General features: G+C 38.7%; 1 protein-coding gene across 1 annotated transcript in view; it reads right to left on the bottom strand.

Moving 5' to 3' along the window:
* Positions 1-21869, bottom strand: part of LOC122891190 (ankyrin repeat domain-containing protein 26-like) — a 131633-nt gene that overhangs the window by 70640 nt on the left and 39124 nt on the right. Inside the window, exons 15-20 of the mRNA XM_044226681.1 lie at positions 16755-16783; positions 16591-16663; positions 11231-11259; positions 11067-11139; positions 5825-5907; positions 3184-3332 (exon numbers count right to left, since the gene is read on the bottom strand). Coding sequence (XP_044082616.1) covers positions 3184-3332; positions 5825-5907; positions 11067-11139; positions 11231-11259; positions 16591-16663; positions 16755-16783 — 436 coding nt within the window. The remainder of the gene's footprint in view (positions 1-3183; positions 3333-5824; positions 5908-11066; positions 11140-11230; positions 11260-16590; positions 16664-16754; positions 16784-21869) is intronic.

Raw genomic sequence — 21869 nt, 5'->3', positions numbered from 1 at the left:
TGGATATCAACAGATGAATGGATAAAGAAGATGTGGTACACACACACACACACACACACACATACATACATACAATGGACAACTATGCAGCCATCAAAAGAAATGAAATCCTGCCATTTGCGATGATAGAACTAGAGGGTATTGTGCTGAGCAAAATAAGTCAATCAGAGAAAGACAATGATCATATGATCTCCCTGAGATGAGAAAGTTGAAAGGCAACATGGAGGACTTGGGGGGTAGGAAAGAAATAAATGAAACAAGATGGGATCAGGAGGGAGACAAACCATAGGAGACTCTTAATATCACAAAACAAACTGAGGGTTGCTGGAGGGGGGGGTAGGGAGAGGGTGGTTGGGTTATGGACATTGGGCAAGGTATATGCTATAGTGAGTGCTGTGAAATGTGTAAACCTGGCGACTCACAGACCTGTACCCCTGGGGCTAATAATACATTATATATTAAAAAAATAAAAAATTATATTTAAAAAATGGGCAGAAGACATGAACAGACACTTCTCCAAAGAAGACATACAAATGGCTAACAGACACATGAAAAAATGTTCATCGTCATTAGCCATCAGAGAAATTCAAATCAAAACCACATTGAGATACCACCTTATACCAGTTAGAATGACTCAAATTAACAGGACAGGAAACAAGTATTGGAGAGAATGTGGAGAAAGGGGAACCCTGTTGCACTGTTGGGAATGTAAGTTGGTGCAGCCGCTTTGGAAAATAGTGCGGAGGTTCCTCAAAAAGTTAAAAACAGGGTGCGGGGGTGGCTCAGTGTGTTGGGCCTCTGCCTTCAGCTCAGGTCATGATCTCAGGGTCCTGGGATTGAGTCCTGCATGGGGCTCCCTGCTCAGCAGGGAGCCTGCCTCCTCCTCTCTCTCTGCCTGCCTCTCTGCCTACTTGTGATCTCTCTCTGTCAAATAAATAAATAAAAACCTTATATAAATATATATTAATATCTAATCATATATATTTTTTCATATAAAAAAGTTGGGTATAGTCTAATATACATATTAGATATATTATATATATAACAGAGCTACCCTAAGACCCAGCAATTGCATTACTAGGTATTTACCCCAAAGATACAGATGTAATAAAAAGAAGGGCCATATGCATCCCAATGTTCATAGCAGCAATGTCTACAATAGCCAAACTGTGGAAGAAGCAGAGGTACCCTTCAACAGACGATATGGTCGTCTGTTGGTTAAAGAAGATATGGTCCATATATACAATGGAATATCCCTCAGCCATCAAAAAGGGTGAATACCAACATCTGCATCAACGTAATGAAGGAGATTATGCTGAGTGAAATAAGTCAAACAGAGAAAGACAATTATGACATGGTTTCACTTATTTGTGGAACATAAGGAATAGCATGGAGGAATTAGAAGGAAGTGGAAAATGAAGGGGGGAAAATCAGAGGGGGAGATGAACCATGAGAGACTATGGACTCTGGGAATCAAACTGAGGATTTTAAAGGGGAATGAGGTGGGGGAGTTGAGTGAGCCCAATGATGGGTATTAAGTAGGGCATGTGTTGCATGGAGCCCTGGGTGTTATACACAAACAACAAATCACAGAACACTACATTAAAAACTTATGATGTACTGTATGGTGACTACCATACCATAATAAAAAAAAAAAGAAAGAAAGAAAAAGAAATGCTGGGATAGAAAAATAAATAAGTAAATAAAAGTATTCTAAAATTTGCATAAAACATGACATCAAACCAAAAAATTTAAATATACTTTGTTAAACAATCAGTACCTTGTAGACCTAAACTCATTTTTTCCAACAGTAAAACATACTACATTGTTTTACAGGGGTGAAAATTTACTTCCCTATTGACAGATACTTAAGACTATCTCCAACTTTTTTATATGAAAATAATGCTATAATAAATATCCTTAATGTATGTCATTATATATATATATATATGTATGTATATATATATAATGTATAATAAATGTCCTTATAATGTGTGTGTGTGTGTTTACACAAGTCACATTTTCCTATAGGATCTAGTTCTGGCAATGAAGTTCTTGGGATAAGGGGTCAGAATATTTAAAATTTTTGAAACACACTGCTAAATCACCTTCAGAAAGGGTTTACCAATTTTATTTAACAACAGTGTATAAGAATGTCCTTTCCTCCAAAGAGGCTGCACCAACTTGAATTCCCACCAACAGTGTAAGAGGGTTCCCCTTTCTCCACATCCTCTCCAACACATGTTGTTTCCTGTTTTGTTAATTTTGGCCATTCTAACTGGTGTAAGGTGATATCTCAATGTTGGTGGGAATGCAAGTTGGTGCAGCCTCTTTGGAGAACAGTGTGGAGATTCCTCAAGAATTTAAAAATAGAGCTTCCCTATGACCCTGCAATTGCATGCCTGGGTATTTGCCCCAAAGATACAGATGTCGTGAAAAGAAGGGCCATCTGTACCCCAATGTTTATAGCAGCAATGGTCACGGTCGCCAAACTATGGAAAGAACCAAGATGCCCTTCAACGGATGAATGGATAAGGAAGATGTGGTCCATATACACTATGGAGTATTATGCCTCCATCAGAAAGGATGAATACCCAACTTTTGTAGCAACATGGACGGGACTGGAAGAGATTATGCTGAGTGAAATAAGTCAAGCAGAGAGAGTCAATTATCATATGGTTTCACTTATTTGTGGAGCATAACCAATAGCATGGAGGACAAGGGGCGTTAGAGAGGAGTAGGGAATTTGGGTAAATTGGAAGGGGAGGTGAACCATGAGAGACTATGGACTCTGAAAAACAATCTGAGGGGTTTGAAGTGGCGGGGGGGTGGAAGGTTGGGGTACCAGGTGGTGGGTATTATAGAGGGCACGGCTTGCATGGAGCACTGGGTGTGGTGAAAAAATAATGAATAATGTTTTTCTGAAAATAAATGAATTGAAAAAAAAAGAATGCCCTTTTCTTCACATTTGCTAAATTTGGTTGTTAATTTTTTAATAAAATATTTATCATTATGATTGCAAAAAATGGTATCTCATTATTTAAATTTTTCTGATTAGTACCCAAGATGAAATAGCCTTATTAAAAAACATAAAATTTGTTAATCATGAGTGTAGCTCCAACTAGAATTTGTTTTATAGGAAAATAATAATTACCTACTATTTAAATATTGCTACAGGCTTACCCATTAGATTCTTCATTTTCTGTAATAGGACATAGGTTGTTACCAGTTTTTCCACTCCCTTTTGGATGCATTAGTCCAGCAGCAGAAGAAGAATATATGCTTTCTAATACTGCCACTTCATCATTTTGGTGCTTCTCCGTTTCTTCAATCTTTAATAGAAGTTTGATACGAAGGACAATTGTTACTAGTTTATTCATTAAAATGAACTTTTTTCATTAATTATACATGTTTTAAAGATTTTATTTATTTATTCATCAGAGAGAGAGAGAGAGAGAGCACAAGCAGGAGGAGGTGCCAGCAGTGGGAGAAGCAGGCTCCCTACTGAGCAGGGAGCCTAATGCAGGACCCCATCCCAGGATCCTGGGACCATGACCCGAGCCAAAGGCAGGCCCTTAACTAACTGCACCACCCAGGCATCCCAGAACTTTTTTCATTAATTATATCATTTGACTCTTAGTTTGTCATAATTTTAATTGATAAAAATATTTTATGTTTATCATTACAAGTAACTGCAATTTTTATAAATTCTACTTCATTTCTGTTTCAATAAAAAGAGAGGAATTGGGACGCATGGGTACCTCGTTGGTTAAGTATCTGCCTTGGGTTCAGGTCATGATCCCAGAGTCCTGGGACAGAGTTCAGGCCTGCTTCTCCTGCCAGTACTTCCCCCTGCTTGTGTGCACACACTGTCTTGCTCTCTCTCTCTGACAAATAAATAAAATCTTTAAAATAACTAGTTTGGTTTATACTTTTTTGCCATTTGCATGTCAAACTCTTGGTCTTCTTTCACTTCAAATGTAACCCGTGGATTCCTTACTTTTTTATGTTCTCTGTCACTATCAAAACTCATTTTTGTTAAAAATATGCTCAAAGTCTGATTTGTTATCATTTTCAGAGTCTGATTTATTTTCACTTAAGGAAAGATCAGAAGATGACCGGCAACTACAATCCCAGAATGAATGAGAAAGAACGACATTTTTGAGTCTAGACTCTTTCTGTTCAGGTAATGCCCGAAGTGTGACAAAGACAGGCACTGCAAATGCATCTTTTTTCTCACAATAAAATCTATCATTTGTCAAATTAGAAGGTATTTCCATTAAGTTTGCTCCTTCTGTAAAGGGACCATGTAGTGACTCTTCCTTAGGATAAGCAGTAATGTTGTTTTTGTTTTTTGTTTTGGTTTGGTTTGGTTTGGGGTTTTTTTGTTGTTTTTTTTTTGTTTTTTTTCACAAACTTCACCAAACTTCTGCTTTAACTCTCTGTTGATGAGTTTTAACTTATTTTTCCACTCTAATGTGTCCTGTTTGGTCCACATGTCCTCACACTTTTGAACAGAGGGATGTTCTGAATATAACAATATATCATCCTCTCTATCACATTCCTTATTCATTCCTGGTTCCTGGGCCATTTTTGACAGATACAAAACTGGAAAGTGAAAGTGCTGTATTTGATTTTCAGATGTCCTGTCAGCATACATGTTTGTAAAATAAATTTATCTTTAAGTAATCAAGTATGGACAAAGTAAAAACTAGAAAATAATTAAAATTTAACTGTTAAATTTCTTAATCTATGTTAAGCTGCTCCCAAGTCACTGGATTGTAACTAAGAAGCGAAAAATAACTTGCCTAGCCTGAAACAGAAGAAAAACACAAATCCATAAACTTAACTTTGTCAGTTTTTTAAACTAAACAATTCATTACATGTTACATCTACCAAACAATGAATTACATGATTTTCAATGTTACAAACTTAAAAACATTTTATCTTGCCATACCTTAAACAGTGAGCCCCAATACGGCATTTGAGGATGTTTTTTAAAGATTAATAACTAGAGAATAGGCAAACTTATTATGGAGCCAAAATCAATAAACATCAATCAGAAAAGAAAAATAAATTCCTAAATTTTAATTCAAATTATATACTATGATAGTATTATACATCACTATAAATTATCTGCCTGTATCCAGCTATTGTAATGTCCACTGAGAGTAGATAAAAAAAAATGTTAATAATATTTACAGATTCCCTATACTGAAATGAAATAACTGAAAATGTGCCTGTTTATTACCCAACTACAAAGGTCCCATCCTGGAAGGTGTGATTCTACAATAGGCAATTGTGTTGATTTTATGACCCTACTCTCTGAAGTCAACTACACAGAGATCACAAGGCAAAATAAATCTTTAATCTTGGCATTAGTGACAGGCAATATAGAACTGCACATTTTGAACCACTGAGAACTGCACATTAAGAACCACCAAGAACCACTCCTTCTACATGAGTCTAAGTCAGTAGTCATCATTGTTATACTGCTCATAATTTCAACTGCTTAAACATACGGTTCAGTATTTGATGTTACCTTTTTAGCATGTAAAAACTTACAAAAATGGAAGAAGCAAACAATATTCAGGAATTTTTTTGGTCCAAATCCAAGGATAAAGTTTAACTATAAGCTACTATAAATTCTAACAATATCTTAAATTTGGTAACTTGTAAAATTTTACAAAAACTAAATATTAAGTTATAATCTATCAAATTCGATACGTTCTGTTCAGAAGATAATTTCAATTGAACTATGTTACATTCTTAAAGCAGGGAAAACAATATAAAATTGGAAATTTAAATTTAAATTTGTATATACCTGAAGGTGTTTATTTTCACTTTCATTAAAACTTTCTTCCTCTTTTTCTGTTGTCATTCCTAAGTCTAGTTCTGCTGAAAAATCTATATATTTTATTAAAATGGACAAATTAGAATGGTTAGATAAAAACTATGACTTTCATAAAGATAGAAAACAACATCTCATCAATTAAGAGTTTAAATTAAACTTAATCTTTAGCTGAATATTTAAGAAATACTTTTAATTATCAAAAATTTCAGCAAACCATTTGGGAAATACTAAATGTCACTAGGTTAAAGGCATACAAACATCTCAAAGAATCATTCACAAATTTGCCCACCTAATATCAAGGAACAAAACAATCAGAAACAAATTTTTAAAATGCAGCAGAAAGAGGGGCCCCTGGGTAGCTCAGTGGGTTAAGCCTCTGCCTTTGGCTCAGGTCATGATCCCAGGGTTCTGGGATCAAGCCCCGCATCAGGCTCCCAGAGAGCCTGCTTCCCTTCCTCTCTCTGCCTGCCTCTCTGTCTACTTGTGATCGCTCTCTCTCTCTCTCTGTCAAATAAATAAAATTTTTAAAAATGCAGCAGAAAGATATAAAATCACAACAGACTATTCTTTACCTTGTTGTAGTATCTCTTAAAAAACACCCTAAGCTTCAACTGCAACATTATTCATGGTTTCCAAAATTACTAGTATTTTTTATGCCTGTATCAGTGTACAGCCTTCCTAGGGGTGTATTTCCCTGATGAATGTAAACATTCCTAAAATGTTTTCCTCTACTACTTGACAAATTTCTTCACATCTTATAGGACACAGACTGCTACATAAAGTCATCCTTGATTAAGGCTACCCTTCCTTAGATAAATAGATTTTTTTCCTTGGGGCTACATTAGTACTATACAGATTTTTCTAGTGCGTCTTCACCACATGAACTGTAAGATACTTCTTTATGTATATATATTCCTTTTGTTACTTGACTGTATGGGACAATCTCTCTCTTTCTCTTTTTTTAAGGGGGGGGAGGAGAAGAGGGAGAGAGAATTTTGACCAGGCTCCCAACCCAGCACTGAACCCCACATGGGGCTTGATCTCACAACTCTGAAATCATGACCTGAGCCAAAATCAAGAGTTGGACACTCAACTGACTGAGCCCCCCAGGAGTCCCTGTATGGGATAATCTCATAAATCATCTCTGTGTAAACACTCTTTATTTTACTCAGTAATTATTTACTGAGTACCCAGTAAGTGCTAGGTACCCAGGTTTAAAGAAGAATGTAGATAAAAGGTGTCAGGAATGGATTTTGTAGAGATAATGCCTGAACTGAGACAGCAACACTGAGGTCAGACAGATGCAAAGGGGCCAGAGGGCGGAAAATGGGCGGGGTATACAAGCCCGTAATAAGACAAGGGAGAGAAGCAAGCAACAGGGTAAATATCTGTCTAAAATACAGGAATCAAAGAGGAAGACATCACCAGCAGTTCAGAATGGCAGAGAAAAGGGCAGGCAGTAGAAAGGGTTAGAGAGTTTAGCAGAACTCAAAATTATGAAAGCTTTATATGTAATTTTAAGATACCTGGACACAAACATATTTTCAGCAATGGTTCACAGTCATATTTGCATTTGAGGCAGATCACTCTAAATGCTGTGGGGAGGGATGAATTTGAGAGGCATTGTAATAAAAGATGGGAGATGAATGAGAAGGCACTGATGCAAAATAAAGATGAAGTACACCTAAACTGACAGAATCGTTCTAGAAATATTGAGGATATAAAATTATCAGGGCCAGTACAGAATAAATCTATATTAAATGAATAAACACACAATCTTGGGTCCCGAGCAACCAACTCTGCTCATTACTTTACAAAAGGCATCAAGTGGGAATTATTCTACATGAACTGTTTTAAGTTGCATGTATTTATTTTATAATTTTTCTGTCCCATATCTTCCTGTAGGTGCTTTGTTTTAAAAGTCCTGCTTCTTGGATCCACCAAGCTCATGAGGAAGTAACAGGAGCAAGTCCCTTGTAGAGGTAAAGAACTTTGAATTTATTGTCTGTATTCACTACTCTAGGAGATAATTGAAAATCTTTTGAAAATACAGTGTTAGTATACAAGTAAAGAAAGAACATAAAACTACAAGGGTGAAAAAAATACTGTACAATTTATTAGTACCAATCTGATCATATGACTGATGAAAGGTCCTGAGTTAACTGGTATATTAAGTAGAGCACAAATTAGATATGGTTAATCAATAGACTGAGTATCAGGAGAATATTATATTTAAATGATATAGTACTCCTGAAAACCAATATTCCACCTATTCATCAAAATTAATGAAGGGGGGCACCTGGGTGGCTCAGTCAGTTAAATGGCTGCTTTCAGCTCAGGTCATGACTGGGTCCTGGGATGGAGTCCTGCATCAGGCTCCCAGGTCAGTGGGGAGTCTGCTTCTCCCTCTGCCCCTCCTCCCAATTTTCTCTCAATCTCTCTCAAATAAATAAAATCATTAAGTAATAATTACAATAATAATAATAATAAAGGGGCATCTGGGTGGCTCAGTGAGTTAAGTGTCTGACTCTGGATGTCAGCTCAGGTCATGATCTCAGGGTCATGAGATCGAACCCCACATCAGACCTCATGCTAAGCATGAAGCCTGCTGCTTAGGGTTCTCTCCCTCACTCCCTTTCTGCCTTCCCTCTCTCCCTCCCCACTTTCTTGCTCTCTAAAAAAAAATAAAAATAATACAACAAGGAGATAGACAGTGCATACATAGTTGAGAAGATGGTACCATATAGTAAATTCTCAGTGATTCCCATTATTGCTGGGAAAGCCAACTCTAAAATAAAGTCATAGAGAATGAGGAAATATTTTAATATTTGGCTTGGGAAGCTGCTTTTTCTAGTTACATTGAATATAATTTGACCAAAACTTGTAAATTTAAAGCTATAAAAATAAGGCTAAGAAACTTTGTTTTCAATAAGCAATCTTTAGACCTCTACCTAGTATTCCCAGCAGGGCACAAATGTCTAAATATAATCCTGCCACCCACTCTCAAGTGAATGCTAAAAAAAGCCTAAAAGAAATTATTTTCTCCTAATTCATTTTTTTAAAAAGATTCTATTTATTAAAATTTTAAAAATAAGTATTTCAGAATTAGTTTCACACTTACTAATAATAAAAATTTTAACATTTAGGGAACTAATCCTGTAATTCTATAGTTTCCAAAAAGAGTTTGATTTGGTAGATCATATCAGTCTTTCAAGGGTTTTTGGAAACAACTATCATATCAAAAAATTAAATATCTTTACAAAAAAAAGGCATAGCTTCAGTATCTCATTTGAATAATAAATACCATAATAACCTGTATCTTTGATGTCCAATAGACCTGAAGAGGATGAATATGTGGCTATGATTTACCCCATGTCTAGCACTCCATCTGCTTTCAGTATTCTTTGTGGCGCTGCTATGATTAAATACGTTCTAGTGCAAATACCCTTGAACGATCTTAAGTGAATTCTCTGGAGTTTCTTGCTCAACTCCAAAACTTCTCAGCTAACATGCTTTTTTTTTTTCCCTTGTTCCCATCACTGTCCCCTTCCTCAAAAGTAATTTCTGAAAAAAAGAAAAAAAAAGTAATTTCTGGGGACATGTGAACAGAGCCTCAGATTGCACATCTGGCTCTTGATTTCAGCTCCCATCATGATCGAAATGTCCCGGGATAGAGTCGGACATCTGCCTCCAGGCTTGGAAGCAAGTCTCCTTGAGGAATCCCTCCCCTCTCCCGTTGCCCCTCCCCCGATCACTCTCTGTCATTCTCATTCTCTCTCCATAGAATAAATACAGAAATCCTTACGACAGAGTTATTGCTGGAACTATGGTATTGATTGTTCTGCTTTGACATCCCTTTTATTATGGATTATTCCAAGATTTCTCTCCGCTTTATTTAGCACTGTTATCTTACATTTATGACAACCCTTTCTGCATCTCCTTGCTCGCCTCAAGCTGAAAACATGCTTACAAATAAAAAGAAAATAATGTTTTCCTTCATCCTGTGGGGTCTTGAAGTATCCAGTGGCCTTTCCAAGTGTGCGTAGGTGGAAGTCTACACCCTTGCAATGGAGCACATGACTCAAGGATCACTGGCATTCACATCACCTGACAGGTCAGAAGGCAGGAGCCCAGACCTGTGGTCATACTGTTCATTACTTTTTGAAAGATTTTACTTATTTATTTGACAGACAGAGATCTCAAGTAGTCAGAGAGGCAGGCAGAGAGAGAGGTGGAAGCAGGTTCCCTGCGGAGCAGAGAGCCAGATGCGGGGCTCAATCCCAGGATCCTAAGATCATGACCTGAGCCCAAGGCAGAGGCTTAACCCACTGAGCCACACACGCGCCCCTCACCATGTGCATTTCTAACAAGGTCTCCGATGATTCAGTAAAATTGGAGAAATTCTGGCCCATACTGAGTCGCTGCCACATTCTGTTACCTTAACTTCACCTTCCAGAGCAAGCCTCACGTTTGTCACTATCAATTCTTCAAAACTGGAAATGCCTTAAAAGTCATTAACTTTCTAATGGACTTTGAATCATGGCTAAAGCTTCCCTGATTCTAGCAAACTGACCCTGCTTTCGTTCCCCTTCCAATTCTCTTACTTTGCACACAATGATACTACTTAGGAAGTACCACCATGTTATAGCCATTAAGACACACACACTTACTGCTAACCAAGATATAGCTCTGCATAATCTGCCACATCAGTCCTTAATGTTTGCCAAACTGTGAGGAAAGCAGGAAGGGGGGGGGAAATTTGGGTCCACTACTCTGACAGGTTTTAGTAGTGGAAACTCACTTGATATTATTCCTGCATATCAAATAGTCTGCTTCTCATTTTAAAATAACGGACCTAAAACTAATAAATATTAAAAGCTCTTTTTCTAAGGGGGAGGGGTTATGGACTTTAGGGAGGGTATATGCTTTAGTGAGTGATGTGAAGTGTGTAAACCTGGTGATTCACGGACCTGTATACATGGGAATAAAAAATAAAAAATTTAAAATGCAAAAAAGGCTCTTTTTCATAGGCTTGTAAATATCTTTTGTTCTAACATGAATATCAGCAATACCCTCTCCCTTATTTATGTCCAATCCTCCACATGAACTTGGTCAAAAAAAATTAATCATAATTCAGAAGAAGAAGACTGTGAGCATTTTAAATATTGAAATGTACTTCTTTCCATTCTTATATTCCTATGGTAAAATTTACCTGACTTGGATATTTGTGTTTCCTCCATTTCTCCTCCTTTCTTAGGACCAGAATGTTTCTCCTCGACAGGAGGCTGCCGAGGTATTGAAACAATAGGATTAGTACGTAGTGTACATTTCATACAATCTGTAGTTAACGATTCAAAATAAAAATATAAGTTTTACCTTCAACAAAGAATATTCTCCCGGAGACTCTGAAACGCAAAAGGGACATATAGTTAATTATATGTACCTATGAAAAACAACTACATTATCATGCAGTTAGTACTAAGATGAATCCTCATGCCTGGCTGTGGACACATTAGGTTTTCATTTTCTCTTTCTAGAGATAGGAAGGTGGCTTAGGACAGTGACAAGACAGAAATATGAACCCATTATAAGTATTGAACAAAATAACAGAATATATGCCCCAAAAAACATGCAGTTAGGATTTCGAAAGTCAGATGATGTTTCAAAGGAGCATAACTAATGGAGAAGACTGCACATATACCAATGTGAACATGCTGACTGTGGGGAGAAAAGCAACTTTTAATGAGAGGAATAAATAATGACCCTGAGAGGACAAATATGAAAGCCAATGGTAGAATGCTACATCACATCCTTAGTGCAGTACAGCAGAATCCTTTTTATCATTATACGACAAGCATTAACCACGTTCTTCCGTTTGCCCTGTAATTTAGGCAGTCCACGTTTGCAAGGATAGCTCAACTGAAGGCATGATTGAGTTTTCATCAGAGAGAGCATTATGAATTGATTGCCTTGGATATACACTTGTGGGATAAGGGTTACTAAAAGTACTCATTTTTTCCATCCCCATGTGAGCTACTGCTATGCCTACATTTCCTGTATCCTCTAGTTTAGCCAACTTAAAGTTTCTGGTTTGTTGGTTTCATGGTTCGTTTGTTTGTTATATTTTATTTATTTATTTATTTATTTTATTAGTTTTATTTATTATTTATTATTTATTTTTATTATTTTATTCTTTATTAATAAAATTTTATAATTTTATTTATTCATTTATTTATTTGTCACACAGAGAGAGAGAGCACAAGTAGGCAAACAGGCAGACAGAGAGGGAGGGGGAAGCAGGCTCCCTGATGAGCAGAGAACCCAATGCGGGGTTCAATCCAAGGATCCCGAGACCATGACCCGAGCTGAACGCAGAGGCTTAAACCCACTGAGCCACCCAGGTGTCCCCATCTTAAAGTTTCTTGATCCACTCATGCAAGAAGGTATATAAAACACATCTAAGAAATAATGTACAATAAGCTTTCAATAGGGAAATATGACTATCAAAGTGGAAGAACTCTATTTAGTTGCCACAGAATACTTAGGCACTGAAAATCTTTTGTATTTCAAAATCAGTGTCATACTTACTGATACTAACAATTTTAGCATGTAGGGATCCAACCCTATAAGTACTTTTGCTTGCAAAAGTACTTTGATTTGGTAGACAATGTCAGGGTTTTTTTCTTAATTTTTTATTTCTTTTCAAGTAACAGTATTCATTGTTTTTGCACCACACCCAGTGCTCCATGCAATCCGTGCCCTCTCTAATACCCACCACCTGGTTCCCCCAACCTCCCACCCCCTGCCCCTTCAAAACCCTCAGATTGTTTTTCAGAGAGTTTGTTATACATTGTGTCTCACGGTTCACCTCCCCTTCCAATTTCCCTCATCTCCCTTCTCCACTCCATCTCCCCTTGTCCTCCACGTTATTTGTTATGCTCCACAACTAAGTGAAACCATACGATAATTGACTCTCTCTGCTTGACTTATTTCACTCAGCATAATCTCTTCCAGTCCCGTCCATGTTGCTACGAAAGTTGGGTATTCATCCTTTCTGATGGTGCATAATAATTTGCATCTCCCTATTGGCTAGTGATGATGAACGTTTTTTCATGTGTCCGATAACCATTTGTATATCTTCATTGGAGAAGGGTCTGCTCATATCTTCTAGCCATTTCTTTATATGTATGATTGTCTCTTTTGTGTGTGTTGAGTTTCAGGAGTTCTTTATAGATGCTAGATATCAACCTTTTTTAAATTTTTTTATTTTTTATACACATATATTTTTATCCCCAGGGGTACAGGTCTGTGAATCGCCAGGTTTACACACTTCACAGCACTCACCAAAGCACATACCCTCCACAATGTCCATAACCCCACCCCCCTTCTCCAACCCCTCTCCCCCCAGCAACCCTCTGTTTTGTGAGATTAAGAGTCACTTATGGTTTGTTTCCCTCACAGTCCCATCATGTTTCATTTATTCTTCTCCTAGACAACAACCTTTTGTCTGTACTGTCATTTGCAAGTATTGTCTCCCATTCCGTGGTTGCCTCTCTGTTTTGCCAATTCTTTCCTTTGCTGTGCAGAAGCTCTTGATCTTCATGACGTCCCAACAGTTCATTTTCAATTTTCTTTCCTTTGCCTTTGGAGACATAGCTTGAAAGAAGTTTCTCTGGCCAATGTTGAAGACGTTACTGCCTATGTCCTCCTCTAGGATTCTGATGGATTCCTGTCTCATGATGAGGTCTTTGATCCACTTCGAGTTTATCTTTGTGTACGATGTAAGAGAATGGTTGAGTTTCATTCTTCTACATAGAGCTGTCCAATTTTCCCAGCACCATTTATGGAAGAGACTGTCTTTAAGCCAGCATTAACCTAATGCCCAAATCCGGCAAAGACCCCACCAAAAAGGAGAATTTCAGACCGATATCGCTGATGAGTATGGGTGCTAAGATTCTCAACAAGATCCTAGCAAATTGGATCCAAAAGCACATTAAAAAGATTATCCACCATGACCAGGTGGGATTCATCCCTGGGTTGCAAGAATGGTTTAACATTCGCAAATCAATCAATGTGATAGAGCTAATCAATAATAGAGGAGAGAAGAACCACATGGTCCTCGCAATTGATGCAGGAAAAAGCATTTGACAAAATGCAGCATCCATTCCTGATTCAGACTCTTCAAAGTACAGGGAGAGAGGGAACATGCCTCAACTTCATAAAACCTATCTATGAAATAACCACAGCAAATATCATCCTCAGTGGTAAAAAGCTTGCAGCCTTCCCACTGAGATCAGGAACACTACAAGGAGGCCCACTCTCACCACTCGTGTTCAACATAGTGGTGGGTATTATAGAGGGCACGGCTTGCATGGAGCACTGGTGTGGTGAAAAAATAATGAATACTGTTTTTCTGAAAATAAATAAATTGGAAAAAAAAAAGAAGTCCTAGGATGGAACTAGAGCGTATCATGCTTAGCGAAATAAGTCAAGCAGAGAAAGACAACTATCATATGATCTCCCTGATATGAGGAAGTGGTGATGCAACATGGGGGCTTAAGTGGGTAGGAGAAGAATCCATGAAACAAGACGGGATAGGGAGGGAGACAAACCATAAGTGACTCTTAATCTCAGAAACAAACTGTGGGCTGCTGGGGGGAGGGGGGTTGGGAGTAGGGGGGTAGGGTTATGGACATTGGGCAGAGTATGTGCTTTAGCGTAAATTGGAAGGGGAGGTGAACCATGAGCGACTATGGACTCTGAAAAACAATCTGAGGGGTTTGAAGTGGGGGGGTGGGAGGTTGGGGTACCAGGTGGTGGGTATTGCAGAGGGCACGGCTTGCATGGAGCACTGGGTGTGGTGAAAAATAATGAATACTGTTTTTCTGAAAATAAATGAATTGGAAAAAAAAGACACACACACACACAAAAAGAAGTCCTAGCAACAGCAATCAGACAACAAAGAGAAATAAAAGGTATCCAAATTGGCAGTGAAGGAGTCAAACCCTCTCTCTTCGCAGATGACATGATACTTTATATGGAAAACCCAAAAGGCTCCATCATCAAACTACTAGAACTCATACAGCAATTCAGTAATGTGGCAGGATACAAAGACAATGTACAGAAAACAGTGGCTTTCTTATACACTGACAATGAAAATACAGAGAGGGAAATTAGAGAATCGATTCCATTTAATATAGCACGAAGAAACATAAGATACCTAGGAATAAACCTAACCAACGAGGTAAAGGATCTGTCCTCAAGGGACTACAGACACTCATGAAAGAAATCAAAGAAGACACAAAAAGATGGAAGACCATTCCATGCTCTTGGATCGGAAGAATAAACATTGTTAAAACGTCTATACTGCCTAGAGCAATCTATACGTGGAATGCCATTCCGATCTAAACCCCACCAGTATTTTTCAAAGACCTGGAGCAAATAATCCTAAAAATTTGTATGGATGGAATCAGAAGAGACCCTGAATCGCTAAGGAAATGTTGAAAAACAAAACCAATACTGGGGGCATCAAGTTACCGGATTCCAAGCTTTACTACAAAGCTGTGATCACCAAGACAGCATGGTACTCGCATAGAAACAGACACATAGACCAGTGGAACAGAGTAGAGAGCCCAGCTATGGACCCTCAACACTATGGTCAAATAATCTTCGAAAAAACAGGGGAAAAGACAGTCTCTTCCATAAATGGTGCTGGGAAAACTGGACAGCTATACGTAGGAGAATGAAACTCGACCATTCTCTTACACCATACACAAAGATAAACTCAAAATGGATAAAAGAAAATCAACGTGAGACAGGAACCCATCACAATCCTAGAGAAGAACATAGGCAGTAAATTCTTCGATTATCAGCCACAGCAACTTCTTTCAAGATATGTCTCCTGGAGATGCGACAAGGGAGGTTAAGGGGGTAGGAGAAGAATAAATGAAACAAGATGGGATTGGGAGGGAGACAAACAATAAATGACTCTTAATCTCACAAAACAAACTGAGGGTTGCTGGGGGGAGGGGGATTGGGAGAAGGTGGGTGGGGTTATGGACATTGGGGAAGGTATGTGCTATGCTGAGTGCTGTGAAGTGTGTAAACCTGGCGATTCACAGACCTGTACCCCTGTGGATATAAATATCATATTATAGGATTATAAAAATATAAAAATTTTAAAAAAATGATATGTCTCCAAAGGCAAAAGAAACAAATGCAAAAATGAACTTTTGGGACTTCTTCAAGATTTGCTCTTCTTTTAAAAGAATTGAGCTAGGGGCGCCTGGATGGCTCAGTGGGTTAAAGCTTCTGCCTTCAGCTCAGGTCATGATCCCAGGATCCTGGGATCGAGCCCCACGACAGGCTCTCTGCTCCGCAGGGAGCCTGCTTCCTCCCCTCTCTCTCTCTGCCTACTTGTGATTTCTCTCTCTGCCAAGTAAATAAAATCTTTTAAAATAAATAAATAAAGAAATAAATAAATAAAAGATTTCAGCTAAAGCTTACATGTTTCTTAAGCTCTTTTTCTTAGGCTTGTAAATATCTTTTGTTCAAACATAGATATCTGCAATAACATCTACCTTCTTTATGTCAGAACAGTCACTGAAGGTTCCCCAAAGAAATTAAATAAATAAATAAATAAATAAATAAAGAGACTTCAGAAGAAGAATGCTTTGAGCATTTCAAATATTTTAGTGGACTTCTTTACACCGTTACATTTGCATTGTAAAATTTACCTGATTGGGATTCTTTAATTTCCTCCATTTCTCTGGGCCGATTAGGAATACAATATTTCCCCTCCACAGCAGGCTGAATGGGCATTGAAACAATATGATTAAGACATAATGGACATTTCATGCAACCTGTAGTTAAAACCTCAAAATAAAAATGTAAGTTTTACCTTCACGTAGGAATATTTTCCTGGAGAAGCTAAAAAGCAAAAGGGTCATATAGTTAACTCTCTGTACATATAGAGGCCAACAAACATTCATGCACTGAGTACTAAGCTGAATCCTCGTGGCTGGCTCAGATTACAAATGGGTTTGGGGGTGTTTCTGCAGACAGGAAGGTGGGTTGGGCAGAAGAACAATTTCTAAGGAGAGGAACAAATCGTGACCCTGAGCGGACAAACGTGAAAGCCACTGGTAGAATGCTACACCACATCCTTAAGGCAGCACAGCAGAATCACTTACACCATTGGACTCTAAGTATATATGACCTTCTTCAATTTGTCCTGTAATGTAGGAGTACAGAGTGCTGATGATAGGTCCACTGAATGCATAATTGACTTTTCATCAAGCAAAGACTTATGAACTGATCATCTAGAATATACACTTGTGGGATAAGGGTTACTAAAAGTACTCATTTTGTCCATCCCCATGTGGGCTACTTATATGCCTACATTTCCTGTATCCTCTAGTTTAGGCAACTTAAAGTTTCTGGGTTTTGGTTTGTTTGTTTGTTTAATTTTATTTATTTCTTTGTCACACACAGAGAGAGAGCACAAGTAGGCAAACAGGCAGACAGAGAGGGAGGGGGAAGCAGGCTCCCTGCTGAGCAGAGAGCCTGATGCGGGGCTCGATCCCAGGACCCCGTGACCATGACCCGAGCTGGACGCAGAGGCTTTAACCCACTGAGCCACCCAGGTGTCCCCATCTTAAAGTTTCTTGATCCACTCATGCAAGAAGGTATATAAAACACATCTAAGAAATAATGTACAATAAGCTGTCAATAGGGAAATATGACTATCAAAATGGAAGAACTCTATTTAGTTGCCACAGAATACTTAGGCACTGAAAATCTTTTGTATTTCAAAATCAGTGTCATACTTACAGATACTAACAATTTTAGCATGTAGGGATCCAACCCCATAAGTACTTTTGCTTGCAAAAGTACTTTGATTTGTTAGACAATGTCAGGGTTTTTTTCTTAATTTTTTATTTCTTTTCAGAGTAACAGTATTCATTGTTTTTGCACCACACCCAGTGCTCCATGCAATCCGTGCCCTCTCTAATACCCACCACCTGGTACCCCCAACCTCCCACCCCCTGCCCCTTCAAAACCCTCAGATTGTTTTTCAGAGAGTTTGTTATTCATCGTCTCTCATGGTTCACCTCCCCTTCCTATTTCCCTCATCTCCCTTCTCCACTCCATTTCCCCTTGTCCTCCATGTTATTTGTTATGCTCCACAACTAAGTGAAACCATAGGACATTTGACACTCTCTGCTTGACTTATTTCACTCAGCATAATCTCTTCCAGTCCCGTCCATGTTGCTGCAAAAGGTGGGTATTCATCCTTTCTGATGGAGGCATAATACTCCATAGTGTATATGGACCACATCTTCCTTATCCATTCGTCCGTTGAAGGGCATCTTGGTTCTTTCCACAGTTTGGCGACCGTGGCCATTGCTGCTATAAACATTGGGGTACACATGGCCTTCTGTTCACTACATCTGTATCTTTGGGGTAAATACCCAGTAGCGGAACTGCAGGGTCATAGGGAAGCTCTATTTGTAATTTCTTGAGGAATCTCCACACTGTTCTCCAAAGTGGCTGCACCCACTTGCATTCCCACAAACAGTGGAAGAGGGTCCCCCTTTCTCCACCTCCTCTCCAACATACGTTGTTTCCTATCTTGCTAATTTTGGCCATTCTAACTTGTGTAAGTTGGTATCTCGATGTGGTTTTAATTTGCATCTCCCTGATGGCTAGTGATGATGAACATTTTTGCATGTGTCTGATAGCCATTTGTATGTCTTCATTGGAAAAGGGTCTGTTCATATTTTCTGCCCATTTTTTATATTACAGCATGGTACTGGCATAATAACAGACACATAGACCAGTGGAACAGAGTAGAGAGCCCTTATATGGACCCTCAACAATATGGTCAAATAATCTTCCACAAAACAGGTAAAAATATACATTGAAATAAAGACAGTCTCTTAAATAAATGGTGCTGGGAAATCTGGACAGCTACAAGTAGAATAATGAAACTTGACCATTCTCTTACCGTACACAAAGATAAACTCAAAATGGATAAAAGACCTCAACATGAGACAGGAATCCATCAGAATCCTAGAGGAGTACATAGGCAGTAACCTCTTCGATATCAGCCACAGCAATTTCTTTCAAGATATGTTTCCAAGGGCAAAGGAAACAAAAGTGAAAATGAACTTTTGGGACTTCATCAAGATCAAAAGCTTTTGCACGCAAAGTAAACAGTCAACAAAACAGAGAGGCAACCACGGAATGGGAGAAGATATTTGCAAATGACCGTACAGGCAAAAGGTCGATATCCAGGATCTATATAACTCCTCAAACTCAACCCACACAAACAGACAATCATATAAAAAAATGGGTAGAAGATATGAACAGACAATGTCAGTTTTTAAAGGGTTTTTCAATCAGCAATAATATCAATAAATTACCTATGTTAATAAAATAAAAAGCTATAGCTTCCATATCTCATTTAAATAATGAATATTAATCAAACATATATCTTTGGTGTCCAGTAGACTGGAGGAAGATGAATACGTGGCTATGATTTACCCCATGTCTAGCACTCCATCTGCTTTCAGTTTTCTCTGTAGAGCTGCTATGATTTAATCTGTTTAGTGCAAATACCCTCAAGCCATCTCAAGTGAATTCTCTGGAGTTTCCTCATCAACTCCAAAATTTCCCAGCTAATGTGTCCTTCTTTTTTCCCTCATTCCTGTCACTATCCCTCTTCTTCAAAAGTAATTCTGGGGGCACCTGGGTGGAACAGCGGATTGGCCATCCAGCTGTTGATTTCGGCTCAAGTCATGATGGCACCGTCTTGGGATTGAACCCCGCATCAGGCTCTAGTCTCAGAAGTGAACCTGTTTGAGGCATCTCTCTCCCTCTCCCTTTGCCTGTCCCCCTAATCACTCACTGTCTCTCTCATTCTCTCTCCCTAAAATAAAGAAAGAAAGAAATCTTTAAAACAGAGTTATTTCTGGATCTATGGTCTTGATCGTTCTGCTTTTACACCCATTTTACTAGGGTTTATCTTCACCGCTTCTTTCCTCTTTATTTAGCCCTAGTATCTCACATCTATAACCTCTCTGTGTCTCCTTGCTCCCCTCTAGCTAAAAGCATGCTCACAAATAAAAACAAAATAATGCTTTTCCTTGATCCCATGGTGTCTTGAACTATCCACTGGCCCTTCCAGACTTCTCTACAGAAACCCCTTGCTACAGAGCACATGACACAGGGACCACAGACATTGGCATCACCTGAGAGGTCAGAATGCAGAATCCCAAACCTGCTGCTCACAATCTGCATTTTTAGCAAGGTCTCTGATTACTAAAGTTGGAGAAATTCTAGTCCATACTGTGTCTGCTACCACATTTCTTTACCTTAACTTCACCTTCTAGAAGCAAGACTTATGTGCATCACTATCAATTCTTTGAAACTGGAAATGTCTTAAAAGTCGTAAGCATGGGGGCTTAAGTGGGTAGGAGAAGAGTCCATGAAACAAGATGGGATAGGGAGGGAGACAAACCATAAGTGACTCTTAATCTCATGAAACAAACTGTGGGTTGCTGGGGGGAGGGAGGTTGGGAGAAGGGGGGTAGGGTTATGGACATTGGGGAGGGTATGTGCTTTTGGGTAAATTGGAAGGGGAGGTGAACCATGAGCGACTATGGACTCTGAAAAACAATCTGAGGGGTTTGAAGTGGCGGGGGGGTGGGAGGTTGGGGTACCAGGTGGTGGGTATTCTAGAGGGCACGGCTTGCATGGAGCACTGGGTGTGGTGAAAAAATAATGAATACTGTTTTTCTGAAAATAAATAAATTGGAAAAAAAAGGACACACACACACAAAAAAGAAGCCCTAGCAACAGCAATCAGACAACAAAGAGAAAGAAATGGTATCCAAATTGGCAGTGAAGGAGTCAAAAACTCTCTCTCTTCGCAGATGACATGATACACTATATGGAAAACCAAAAAGGCTCCATCATCAAGCTACTAGAACTCATACGGCAATTCAGTAACGTGGCAGGATACAAAGACAATGTACAGAAAACAGTGGCTTTCTTATACACTGACAATGAAAATACAGAGAGGGAAATTAGAGAATCGATTCCATTTAATATAGCACCAAGAAACATAAGATACCTGGGAATAAACCTAACCAACGAGGTAAAGGATCTGTCCTCATGGGACTACAGAACACTCATGAAAGAAATCGAAGAAGACACAAAAAGATGGAAGACCATTCCATGCTTTTGGATCGGAAGAATAAACATTGTTAAAACGTCTATACTGCCTAGAGCAATCTATACTTGGAATGCCATTCCGATCTAAACCCCACCAGTATTTTTCAAAGACCTGGAGCAAATAATCTTAAAAATTTGTATGGATGGAATCAGAAGAGACCCTGAATCACTAAGGAAATGTTGAAAAAAAAAACCAATACTGGGGGCATCAAGTTACCAGATTCCAAGCTTTACTACAAAGCTGTGATCACCAAGACAGCATGGTACTCGCATAGAAACAGACACATAGACCAGTGGAACAGAGTAGAGAGCCCAGCTATGGACCCTCAACTCTATGGTCAAATAATCTTTGAAAAAACAGGGGAAAATATACCGTGGAAAAAAGACAGTCTCTTCCATAAATGGTGCTGGGAAAACTGGACAGCTATATGTAGAAAAAAGAAACTCGACCATTCTCTTACACCATACACAAAGATAAACTCAAAATGGATAAAAGAACCTCAATGTGAGACAGGAATCCATCACAATCCTAGAGGAGAAGATAGGCAGTAACCTCTTCGATATCAGCCACAGCAACGTCTTTCAAGATATGTCTCCTGGAGATGCAACAAGGGGGGTTAAGGGGGTAGGAGAAGAATAAATGAAACAAGATGGGATTGGGAGGGAGACAAACAATAAATGACTCTTAATCTCACAAAACAAACTGAGGGTTGCTGGGGGGAGGGGGGCTGGGAGAAGGTGGGTGGGGTTATGGACATTGGGGAGGGTATGTGCT

This window comes from Neovison vison, chromosome 12 (genome assembly GCF_020171115.1).
Source record: "Neovison vison isolate M4711 chromosome 12, ASM_NN_V1, whole genome shotgun sequence".
Classification (NCBI taxonomy): Eukaryota; Metazoa; Chordata; class Mammalia; order Carnivora; family Mustelidae; genus Neogale; species Neogale vison.
This window is presented reverse-complemented; position numbering and strand designations above follow the sequence as displayed.